General features: G+C 37.1%; 2 protein-coding genes and 1 long non-coding RNA gene across 4 annotated transcripts; 2 read left to right on the forward strand and 1 right to left on the reverse strand.

Annotated features, from left to right (window-relative positions):
• Nucleotides 1-2,092, forward strand: LOC108216335 (purine-uracil permease NCS1). Its single transcript, XM_017389075.2, has one exon. It carries the CDS (start codon nt 206-208, stop codon nt 1,895-1,897), a length of 1,692 nt encoding a protein of 563 aa, XP_017244564.1. The 5' UTR covers nt 1-205; the 3' UTR covers nt 1,898-2,092.
• Nucleotides 2,093-2,855: 763 nt separating this feature from the next.
• LOC135152389 (uncharacterized) lies at nt 2,856-10,773 on the reverse strand. 2 transcript variants are annotated; one of them, XR_010291482.1, is made up of 4 exons: nt 10,390-10,773; nt 7,221-9,569; nt 5,559-6,188; nt 2,856-5,429 (listed from the first exon to the last, which is right to left on the reverse strand). It is a non-coding gene; the product is annotated as an uncharacterized LOC135152389 (long non-coding RNA). The 2 variants fall into 2 exon arrangements; XR_010291483.1 differs by lacking the exon at nt 10,390-10,773 and having other exon boundaries at nt 5,559-5,711; nt 5,807-6,188; nt 7,221-7,351.
• LOC108217243 (uncharacterized) lies at nt 3,116-12,377 on the forward strand. The gene is made up of 9 exons (XM_064092569.1): nt 3,116-3,247; nt 3,340-3,537; nt 3,630-3,752; nt 4,012-4,049; nt 4,146-4,296; nt 4,521-8,951; nt 9,144-9,241; nt 9,319-9,573; nt 10,934-12,377. Exons 1-8 carry the CDS (start codon nt 3,146-3,148, stop codon nt 9,551-9,553), a joined length of 5,376 nt encoding a protein of 1,791 aa, XP_063948639.1. The 5' UTR covers nt 3,116-3,145; the 3' UTR covers nt 9,554-9,573; nt 10,934-12,377.
• Nucleotides 12,378-12,921: the final 544 nt, after the last annotated feature.

A 12,921-nucleotide genomic window follows, 5' to 3' on the forward strand; every position in this document is an offset into this window, starting at 1 on the left:
CTTGATTTATTTTAAGTTTTCCGCTCTCACCGAAGAAAAGTAAGCCACCAAACCTTCAGCTCTCTCTCACACATATTCACTAGGATTCCACACAAGAAATTTAATTAACTTGTCATATGTGTGTATATATCCTCCACTCAAAAGGTATCTACTTGGCTCAAAACTGATCCCACTCTCAATCTGAATCTTTTTTGTTTAGCCAGCCATGGTGTCCAAATGTTTCACCCTCCATCTCCATCATCCCCATCCCCACCATGCTTTTGCTTCTGCACCCAACTCTCATTCCCATCTTTCTTACACATCTCTTCTCCCAAACATCTTGACTCCCAAGCTATCAGTCAACCACACACACCATTTCCTATATCAGAAGCCTCATTTCATCTCACCCATGTCATCAAATTCATCCAAACCCACTCCTCTGTTTGATGATCCTGAACCTGACCCAACTCTCACAAATGATGATCTCAGGCCAACAACGTCAGATCAAAGGACTTTTTCAGGGTGGGAAATGGCTAGTCTTTGGATTGGACTAGTTGTTGGAGTCCCAACTTACTATCTTGCTGGTAGTCTTGTTGATCTTGGAATGGCTTGGTGGCAAGGAATTGCAACAGTTGTGACTGCAAACATAATCTTGTTGATCCCATTAGTCCTTACAGGAGACGTTGGCACGCGATATGGCATATCTTTCCCTGTGCTGGCAAGAACATCTTTTGGGATCAGGGGTGCCCACATTCCCACTTTGCTTAGAGCTTTGGTTGGCTGTGGATGGTATGGCATTGAAACATGGATTGGTGGAGAAGCCATTTTCTTGCTTTTGCCAGAAAGTGTGAAAAACTCTGGCTTGTCTCAGTCTTTACCATGGCTTGGAACTTCTCCACTTGAATTTGCTTGTTTTATTGCATTTTGGCTAGCTCAATTGACTATTGTGTGGAAAGGAATGGAAGGAATCAGAGTTCTTGAAAAATACGCTGCTCCGATTTTGATTGTACTCACATCTGCACTGGTCATATGGGCTTATGTTAATGCTGGTGGCTTTGGTCACATGTTGTCCATGTCTTCTAGGCTGTCTTCTTCTGAGTTTTGGTCCTTGTTCTTCCCATCTTTAACCGCAAACATAAGTTTCTGGGCAACTCTGGCACTTAATATTCCAGATTTTACGCGATACGCCAAGAGTCAGAAAGATCAGATAATTGGCCAGGTTGGCCTTCCTCTGTTCATGGGTGCATTCACCTTTGTTGGCCTAGCAGTAACATCTTCCACTCAAGTCATTTTCGGACGCATAATTTCAAGTCCAATTGAGCTTCTTGGACAAATTGGCGGATTCACGACAACAATTCTTGCCATTCTTGGAATCAGTCTGGCTACAATTACAACAAATATAGCAGCAAATGTGGTTGCTCCAGCCAATGCACTAGTCAATCTCAGTCCATCCATTTTCACCTTCAGAAAAGGCGTACTTTTAACAGCATTGCTTGGAATTGCATTTCAGCCCTGGAGGCTCCTTAAATCAAGTGAAAGTTTTGTGTACACATGGCTAGTTGGATATTCTGCATTGTTGGGGCCTATTGGAGGAATAATTCTAGCAGATTACTATCTTTTAAAGGGTGCAAAGCTGAGTATCAAGGACATGTACACATTAAATACTCAAGGGGAATACTATTACAGCGGCGGATTCAATATATCAGCACTTGCTTCGTTAGTCATTGGAATTTTACCAGTGATTCCAGGATTCTTAGAGAAGGCGGGAGTTCTAACCGCGGTTCCTGGTCCATATATGGTCATTTACAACAATGCTTGGTTCTTTAGCTTTTTTCTCGCTGGAGCTATGCACTGTATTCTTTCAGGTTTATTAGGAAGAAAAGACAAGTCGCGACATGGAGATCCCCTCATAAGTTAATTCTTCACCTTCAATATTCATTCTTTTACACTTATACACGTTTGAATTGTACAATAGCAAATAACGTTCTTGTATTATATAACAGAAGTTGTATTGTTCCATTTTGTCGATATTTATTCAATGTAGCACATCAATAGTTTCATATCGAATCAAAGTCTGAGATCCAGATTTGTTGAATACATATATGTTTAAGTTCTTCTAAGATTCAAATAGAATGCTAATAGTTAGTAGCTGCAATTTTTCACTGAATCCTTTTAACAGCCTCCTACATGAAATTGAAACTAGGGATCTAAAGTTTCTGAAATGCTGCATAAATGAATCAATGCATATTAATTTACATCCCCTGAAACAAAGTGTCCAAACTAACAAATAAAATCAGCAAGTTCTTCTATGAAAACTTTGTGGTATATGAAAACTTTGGGGAGAATTTTTGATAGAGGTTATAATGTACGTAAACTACAGAGTTAGATAAATTTGCGGAAGGTCTGGGAAACCAGGTTCTGAGTATTAGAAATATAAAACTATTAGTCAAATGACTAGTTTAAGTGCAATATGGCTTTGTTTACACCGGTGCAGATCATGTTGATGATCCATTATCTCTTCAACTTAATTAATCACGCAAGATAATTCGATTAATTTTGTTTATTTAATCAGTGTTAGCTTTAGAATTTTCATGGCTTATCAGGGTTTCAAGAGCAATCCACAAAAGTGTAAAGTATTTTCAGAAAATTATAGGCGGCATCGCCCAGAAACGGCAAGACAGCACAATTGCTACAATAGGAGTTATAATATAATACTCCTATCCTATGTATTCATTATGTTTGTTTGTATCGCCATATCATCCTGCATTGTCAAAATTCTCACTTGTTCAAAGTTCTTTTCCAGGTGTAAATAAATTTAAAAGTTGTCGTCTTATATTTGACAGCAAATTCTGGTATCTGGTATAGACATTGAAATATAAACACTCATAATATTTAATTTATTGTTCGAAAGATTTGTCCCTTTCTCTCCGCCAAAAGAAAATGTTAAGAGAAATATACGACTAGGATGCAAATACCAACAGCTATCAAACAGTCATTCTATTTCTTCTTTGTATCCCTCACTGGAGGACAATTTTTGTTACTGTTTTCAAAGTTGTTGATGGTGAATTGGCTGGCACGGACGATAGTACCACTGCTAGACCTCTGTGCTGTGAATTAGTAAAAATATTCATGCAGCGCAGCAGAGGAAGCTGAAGAAAATAGAAGGATGTTCAAGTTAAAGAGGCAGAACAAGAACTTAGCTGCTACTTCTACTACCAAGTCTGGAGAGAAGTTTGATTTTAGCTTCTCCAATTTTCAAGCCCTGCAGGTCCTTAAAGAAGTGTTGGAATGAAAATTTTTCTAGCGTTTTTTTGATTTTATTGTAGTATTTCACCTCGTGTCACGGTTTAATGGTAACAGGTACCAGAAGGATGGGACAAGCTTATAGTGTCTATTATATCTGTGGAGACTGGAAAAACAATTGCAAAGTCGAACAAAGCACCAGTTCGCAATGGTACCTGTCAATGGACGGATACTTTGTCAGAATCCTTGTGGATTCCACAGGATGATTCTTCGAATGAGCTTGAGGAGATACTCTTAAAGCTTGTCATTTCCATGGTATGTCAGCACTGATTATGACGAACCATACAATTTTTTGTAACTGTTTTAGCGTTACTAAGTGCAAATACATTATTTCTTGGCTCTGGTAGGGATCTGCTAGGTCTGGCATCCTTGGCGAATCTGTTGTCAATATGGCAAGTTATAAGCGTTCAAAAGCGTTTTCTCCAGTTTCATTGCCACTCAAAAAATGCATTTACGGCACCATTCTACAGGTAATCTGCTATTTCTGATAGCAAATCATTACATAGAGTAATTGATGACTTATCAATCCATCATAGTACTTAAGAATCAGAACTTCATTTAGGATCACAGTGGGACAGATATAGGCTTCACTTTATAATTTGTACATTGCCAAGATTATATTATGAAACTGGTGCAAAAGCAGGTCTTAGTTGAATGCCTCTAGTATGAAGGTGTTGCTGTGTGTGAAGGCCTGTTCTAACTCTGTTCTGACTCTCCATCTGTTTACAGGTTCAAATTCAATGCCTAACACCAAGAACAGAAGTCAGGTTTGCTGTAGAATACGATTTTGTGGTATCAAGTAATTTTTTTTTTTGTTTTTTGTGTTACATGCCATGCTAAAGATATTTGTCACACTTTCTCAGGGATCAAGGGTCAAAATACTCAAATTCAGATGTTGAAGCTCGTGTGGAAGATCATACCGACAGTGTAAACAATTCAAATGAAAGAAGCCTCAGGTCTCAGTCAAGTCAAGATTTGGGCTTTACCTCGCATCCAGAAAACTTGGGGAGCACAGTAAGAGTAGAATTTATTCTTTTTTGCTTCAGATGATATGCAGTAGTCTTTATCCTTTTACATATGTTTATCCATTGTTTAACTCACAATGAGTTCTGCATCAGTTGACAATAGTCTAGCTATATATGCTTGTACATCATATTAGGACATCTGGCATAAAGAAAACATATGTAATCTTCTATGACATTACTATTATGATTAACTACCTTACTGTACTAATGCAGGAAACAAGTTACCTGGCATCTGGTTCACATCATAGCTTCGTCTCTGAAGAGGGTTCTATGAGGGAGGGGAACCTCTCACCAAATGATTCCAGTAGTGTCCGGTACAATATGGTCGGAAGACAAGTTGAGGCCAGGTCTGGAAATAGATTACCTGAAGGCATGTACCCTGCTGATGACTATTTTGGATCATATCAGTCATCCTTAAATTCTCGGCTCACTCATTCAGTAGATGAATCTCAAAATTATGAAGAAGAGCTTGGACAAAGTTCTTCAGTTCCTCTAGGCACGGCATCTCTGACAAATGCTGGCTCCTCCAGAAATCTTCTGGAAGCTGCAGAAGATACTATAGAAGAACTTCGTAATGAAGCTAAGATGTGGGAAAGAAACTCCCAAAAGCTAACACTTGATCTGGATATATTAAATGAGCAATTTCATTCTCAGTCCAAAAAACAAACCAATTTGGAGATGGAGCTTTTGACATCGCACAAAGTTCAAGATGGAATGAAGAAAGAAATAGATCAGTTAAAGTTATTGCTGGAGGAAGTAGTTCTGAAAAAAACAACCTCCAAGCGCGCAACAAGTGACTTGGAAGATGTTATTCAAGGACGAAAGGAACTGGAAAAAGAGTTGAAGTACCAGAAAGAAGAGAATACTCATTTGGCTGTGCAATTAGATATGAGTCAAGAGTCAAATATTGAATTGCTTTCTGTTCTTCAAGAGTTGGAAGAGATCATAGAGAAACAGAAAGTTGAAATTGAGCATCTGTCCAAGCAACAGCTGAGATTCACTGAATTAGAAGGTTCAATTGAAGGACATTTAGAAGAAAACAGGATCTTCTCACTTCAATTGCAGCAGTTGCAGGAATCGGAGAAAAGGCTACTTGTTAACGTTCAATCGCTTGAACAAGACCTGGAAGCCAAAAATAGTGAATTGGAAAATGAGCGAAGATCATATGAGCAGTCCCTATTGGATATTGAGCAAGAATATAGACAAAAACTATCTGTTGCTGAAGAAGATGTGGTCAAATTAAGTGCAAACCTGACAGAGTCTCTTGCAGTGATAGAAAAAGAGAAATTGGAGTGCAGTAGCGGAAGCAGCATGGACTTGATCAATGAAATCAAAGAGTTAAAAGAGATGATGCAGGAGCTAGAAATTAACTGTAGTGAGCTAACCAGTGAAAATTTATCCCTCCTGTGCAAGCAAAAGGAACTGGAGAAAGTGAGCGAAGAAGCTCAACTGGACAATTCTATAACGTCTACTGAACTTCTAAAGCAGATTGACTTGACCTTTTACAACATAAAGAGGTCATGGTATACCATTCCTTTTGAGGTAAATGACGAGTGTGAATCTCATTATAGTGATTTGGTAAACAGAAACCACCCTGTAGCTTCGAAAGGTTGGGTTGAATCTCTTTGCAGCTTCTTTGTAGAGGTAAACAAAGTACTAGAAGCTAAAATCAGTAAGTGCGAAGAAGTTCTAAAGAGTAGTGCCCTTGAGATGAACACGAAAGAGAAAACTATTGCAGAAGCTAAACATCAGATGGTGCTCCTCAGTCTAAAGAATCAAGAACTTGGGAATTCAAACATTGTGCTACAGGCTAAACTCACGGAGCTACAAGTGGAATTGGCTAAACAGTCATCTGAGGTACAGCTACTGGAATCTGATATTCTGTCAAAGGAAGAGCAGATAAATCTGTTAGAACAAGGTCAGATAGAACTAAACAATCAGGTTTCGGGTATGAAGAAGGAAAGGGACCTATTGCAAGAGAACATGGACATTGTAGTAAGTGAAAGTAACATGAATTCGAAATGCTTGGATGATCTACAAACTGATCTTATTGCACTTAGAAGCAGTGTAGCTTCACATGTTACTGCTAACAGGAATCTTCAAAGAGAAATATCAGAACATGAGGCTGGAAAAGAAGAACTGCAACTCCATCTACTCAAAGTAGAGGAAGAAAATGTGAAATTGACAGAATGCATATCTGGTTTGGAAGCACAACTGAAGATTGTCAAGGATACAAATAAATCTAGTCAACTGGAGCTAGAGAATTCTAAATCGGTTGCAACCGCTCTCCAAGATGATATCAGAAGATTGAGATTTGACATTGAGAAGGATAAATCTATTCAGCAAGCAGAACTAAAGAATATTGAAACTAGATTATCAGAAGCTCAAGAGGAGTGTGAATACCGAAAAATAGCTTATCAGAAGTCACAAGCATCAGGGCAAAGTTTAGCTGAGACCTGCAGTACTCTTCAGAAAATGAATGAAGAACTGAGGAAGCAAAATCTAGAGTTTTATGAGAATTCCAAATCTGTGACAATCAGCCATCAAAATGAGATCAGAACTTTGACAGAAAAGATGGAGGGACAAAAGACTTTTCTGAAAGAGAATTCACAGGATTTGGAAAATCAACTGCGAAAAGCTCAAGAGGAGTATGAATTTCAGAAAATAGTTTATCAGAAGTCACAAACATCTGTTGAGAGTTTGACGAAGAATTGCAGTACGCTTCAGAAACTAAATGAAGACTTGAGGAAGCAAAATTTGGAGTTGCACGAGAATTCCAAATTTGTTGTGATGAAACTTCAAGATGAGGTCATAAGATTGACATTGGAAATGGATACAGAAAACAACATTCTGCAAGAGAAGTTACAAGATATGCAAAAGCGACAATCTGAATTTCAAGAAGAGTGTGAGTACCTGAAAATAGCTTATCAGAAGTCACAAGCATCTGGTGAGAATTTATCGCAGAGGTGCAGTACACTTCACAAATTGAATGATGAATTACGAAACCAAAACATGGACTTGCATGAGAATTCCAAATCTTTCACAATTAGCATTCAAGATGAAATCAGAAGAACGACAGTAGAGATGGAGACACTAAACAATGCTCTGCAAAAGAAATTGCAGGATATGGAGAATCGACTGTCTGAAGCTGAACAGGAGTGTGGATATCAGAAAATGTCTAATCGAAAGCTACAAGCATCTACTCTAAATCTCTCTGAGAGCTGCAGCACTCTTCAGAAAATAAATGAAGATCTGAAGAAGCAAATATCGGACTTGAATGAGAATTCCAAGTCTGTTGCAATAGGTCTGCAAGATGAGATCAGAAGATTGACAGTGGAGATGGAGGCAGAAAAGATGGTTCAACAAGAGAAATTACAGGACATGGAAAACAAGCTATCAGAAGCCCAAGAAGAAAGTGAGTACCAGAAAATGACTAATCAGAAGTCACAGAAATCTGCCATGGATCTCTCTAAGAAATGCAATAAGCTTCAGGAAATAAATGAAGAATCGAGGAAGAAAATCAAGGACTTGCACGAGCGATGTACTTTCCTGGAAACCAGTTTGAGGGAATCACAGGAACATTTGTCCAACTCCTCCCAAAAGACTGAAAGTCTAGAAGCAGAACTTTCTTCTATCCTAGAAGAATTTGCAGTAAAGGAGAAAAGCCTGACCTCTGAACTAGATGTACTTCTTCAAGAAAACGGGGAACAAAAGAAGAAACTTATCATGGGAGAAACCTTGCTAAATCAGATGTACATGGAAAAGACAGCTGAAGTTGGGAACCTCCAAAGCGAGGTGGAAAACCTTATTAACCAAATTTCTGCTACCAATGATGAAAGAGATAAAATAGCTTCTGAAGCTGTAAATGAAGTTACCAAGTTACAATCTGACAAAGAAAAGTTGAATTGCGTTCTTCAAGAAGTGATTTCCAGAGCCAAAGTGACAGAAGACGAGCTTGATAGAATCCAAACAGAATATGAAGCCAGGGTTCAAGATCTGATTTCTGAGCTTGCACGTTCCAAACAGAGCCATGCCGACTATGAAATAGTCTTAAAGAGACTAACAAGTTACAGGTCTAGTCAAGAAAAACTCAAGACATCAGTAAATAGTCTTGAGCTGAAACTGACAGTATCTGAATATGAACGGCAACAACTAATAAACGAAATTGCTGGTCTGAAGGGTCAGATACGGAATCTAGCACACTGTCAGGACAATTCAATTTCTTTAGAGAAGGAACTTGACGAATATAAGTGTGAGAAGGAAAAGCTGGAAGCTTTACTGCATTCATTATCTATAGATAACGAAAACCTAAAAGCTGAAATTAACTCCCTTCAAGAAAAAGATTCTACCTTCCAGAAAGTAATGTCCGAGTTTGAGGACTGCAAACACAAAAGAACTACGTTGGAAGAAAAGCTTCTGCATATGGAGCATGATCTAATAGCAAAGGAAGCATCAAAAGCAGAGGATGAAGAGCTGAGAAATGAACTCGGGAGAATGAAGAGAGTAAACAAGCAATATAAGAGGACAATACTACAGATTGAGGTTGAAAAGGAAGAATTGTTGAAGAGAGTTCAAATGTGTAATGAACAAGTGAAGCTGATGGAGGCAGAACAACAGGATCGAAGTAGCACAGGCAAGAACAATGTAAGAACCTCCATTTATAATAGTAAGATTTATCAGTTACTCAACAAGAAAATGATAACAAATGCTGAAGAATATATTGATCACTTCAATTTTCATAGTTCACATTTTGCACTATTTATTTATTCATACCCCTTTACAATATTTATTTATTCTGAGGTAGATAGTGATTATGATTTTGTTGGAACTCTTCAGACTGCTAGTGAGGATTTTATGGCAAAGGTAAAATTACTTGAGGATGAGCTTGCTGAGGCTCTCGAGGCAAATAACAGATATAAGCTTCAGCTTCAGAGGTACATAGCAAAACACAATTACAAATAATGCTATTTGAAAATGTGTGCCTAATATTTTTTGCTTGTAATCTGTGCAGTATTTTCTCTGATGGGCTGCACAGTCATTCAGGTGGACCTAGGAAGTCCGTATCTGGTACTGAGGTGGCTGCAAATGAAAGATACGAGAGGACAAAGTCATCTTTAGAGATTGAGATAGTAGACCTTCGTGATCGTTACTTTCAGATGAGTCTGCAATATGCTGAAGTGGAGGCTCAGCGCGAGGATCTTGTGATGAAGCTCAAAGCATCCACTAATGGAAAGAGGTCGAGCTGAGACCATGCCTTTCTACCTAAGTAAGTCTTTACTGTCAAGCTTTGTATCCACAACATATAGTTCATATCGTCGAAGTACATAAAGATTAAAGAAGATAATCAGCAGTACACAAGTCTCAGCAGGGGAAAAGTTCATGAATCCTAATTAATTTTTTGTTAAGATAATATTATTGTTTGAAATAAATATATCATGAATGATTGCGGCATGTCCACACAACAAACAAGAATAAGGCTTCATGTATATACAGCAAAGATAGCAATTGTAACAAGAACATGAATGGCTATTTTTTCCTTTCTGATGTAATTTATTTTTTAAAATTATTTATACTAAAAATAAAGTTTTTAGATGAGTCTAGGCACATAGTGGCGGAACCAAGATTTTAGTGAATCGGAGCAAAAAACATTATTTTCTACTACGATTTACCTCAAAATCAAGGCTTGGAAAAGAAATTTGATTGAGTTTTATTGATTTTTGAAGTTCAGCCGGGACTGCCCGCCCCCTATAATTCTGCCACTGATAACACATGCATTAAATAAGTAAACATGTTACACACGTTGTGAATGTTATCAGAATTTGAATCTCAATGAAAGCATCAGTATTTACTTTTTGTTACTGATTGTGAACAAATATACATATCACACGAGAACCATGTCAAATGAAAGAACATATTGAAGGACTGTTCAGAGTGTAATTTATTTTTAAAAATGTGTTATGTGAGGTTTATATAGAACAACTATAATGATGTTCTTTGGACATTTAAATACAATTTTAAATGGACACCTGTGCACACACACTGCCAGACCACTCTGAATGATTCTGGAGAAGAACATCTGTACCTGAATATGCTGATCCTGCTTCCGATCCAGATATTCTCTCCTTTGTTTTTCAAGATAAACAAATAATGGTTTTGTACTAAAGTATATACCAGAGCATCTGATAAGCAAAGCACTTGGTTCCATTAGAATCAATAATATGCTTCTAGATCTTCCTGGATTGATGTCTCAACTTTACATAGTGCCTCTTCATTATGTGATATGGTCAGTCAGAACTGTTAAGGCATAATATAAGCTTAGTGACTAAAATGGTCAAATTTATTTAGTTAGTACTTAAATCCATCTATAACTCTCTCATTACTGCTAATACTAGCTGGAAGTGTTAACTAATCACTAATAGCCATACATTAATTAATTATGATACTATGAGGTAATTTTAAATAACTTTTTCCCTACATGACCGCCCTCTACCATTCTTTTTCTTGCCGACTTCTACTCTGTTTATTTCTTTATGACAATGGCTTTATGCTTTGGCTGCTGCTGATTTGCGTTACCCTGTATCGTCTATATAGTCTAATTACGCTACCTCAAATCTCAAAAACTGCAGATAATGAAGGTGAGTGGGGTTTGATCAAAAGATAAGCAGGTTCTTGGGAGCGAAAAATATGATCTGGTTTAGTTAACTTGCTTGCAGGACTCTATTTCTAAAAAAGTGAATGTCAATCTCAATAGGTTTGATAATTTTCACAAATATAGGTATAATTCTACTGATGCTAAACATATTCTGTAAGCCAAAAGGCCAAGTAATTTCCCGAAGAGCATTAGTCATGACTCATGACCCTTGTTCTTAGGAAAGGATCAATTTTTGCTTAACTAAGCAAAAGGGTTTCTCATTACACATGAAAACCATGATGTCCTTGAAAAGCATTACGCAATCAACAAAAACTGTACAAAACCTTACTTTGCATGGCAAAAGGAGATTTATTAGTAGCCCTACCATAAAATGAAATCTTGCTCAGAGAAGAAAAGGGCTGAAGAAAAGTAGGGGAAATGGCTTACCTAAGTGAAATGAGAATGACTTTAATCTAATAAACTATTCACTTGGTGCTCTATGACAGATCTAATAAACTATAATGGAAATGATAGTAATTTAAGTTACTGATTATATACACAAGTTGCTGCATCTTGTAATTTCATTATTTACAGATGAGTAGAGGGCGTACGGATGTGGCTAAAATCTAAATATAACAAATTCTTTAGAATACAATATGATCCTGATAAGGCCTCCCCCCAACTGAGTACGAGACAGTGTAAACAAACTACACCTGTGAAGTATAATAATGAGGGAGTTTAATAAATAATGCATGGCAAATGTAAATCGAAACACTTAAAAAGTAGGGTTTGTGGCTGTCATCTGATGTGGACTAACAGTGAAGGCACCAATGGCATATGCCTTGGAAGATGCCTCTTTTTCTCCCCATCTCATTCTTTCATGCTTCTTGTTTTCTTCAAGAAGTGGCTACTCAATTCCTCCCCTATATAACCACCAACACAACTGAACTCCTTACCACCTCTTCAAGACTTCCATCCACAATGTAACGAGGGGTTTTCGCTTGTCGGAGACTCCTGCCAGTGGCAGAGGAAGCGGCAGGCAGTGGTGTCTCATCTCATGTCTGTCAATCATGCATTTCCCCGGATGAGGAAGGCTTGATCCTGTGACAGGGCAACTTCGATCCTTTGGCAATTTTCGAACCCTCGACTTCTTTAGCAGAATCAGGGAATCACTCAAGGGCAAGGCAGATTATATGTAGTACTGCACTTCTTTATATATGAGTGGTTTGTAAACTTGAACTTCAGTTTTTGTGTTTTGATGTTGTTACAGTTTCTGTCAGAGCTCATTTCTAAATCTTCAAAATTAAAGAGTCCGGGTAGCATGAACAAATAAATTGTTGATTTCAACATGCATCTCATTTCGATTATGCTTGTATTGTATATGTAATCTGCATGTAATATTATGATTTCTAACGTTTGAGTTATTGATCTCTTTCAAATTGTTTTTGTTTTTATTTTTGCATCCTGATGAACTAAACGATATGTATAGTACAGTAGAATCTCGTTGCCTTGCAAAATTTCTTATTATGCAAAATGTACATATGCGAACGTTGACTCATAATACAGATAACTTTTGCCAATACTTTTTTTTTTTTATAAAAGTAAAAATTATATATTCGATGGTTTATATTTTAAACAAGCCATATAAACCATCTATGTGCATACCGTCCCACTTTTTTTTGTCTTGTTTGACTTTTTGTGATCAAATTGACCAAATTTTGACCGGTAATAAGTAATAATTTTAATATAAATTTTAAAAATTGAAAAAGACATCTTAAAGTAGATTTAATATAGATTCTAATGATATATTTTTTGTAATTGTTTTCAATTATTTAATATATGTAAATTTCAATCAAAGTTGGGTCAATTTGACCACAAAAATCAAATAAGACAAAAAAATCGGGACGGAGAGAATATTAGTTTAGAGTCGTTATTAATTCTAGAATAACATTACTTATAAGTTACTACAAACTTAGCTATATT

This window comes from Daucus carota, chromosome 4 (assembly GCF_001625215.2).
Source record: "Daucus carota subsp. sativus chromosome 4, DH1 v3.0, whole genome shotgun sequence".
Classification (NCBI taxonomy): Eukaryota; Viridiplantae; Streptophyta; class Magnoliopsida; order Apiales; family Apiaceae; genus Daucus; species Daucus carota.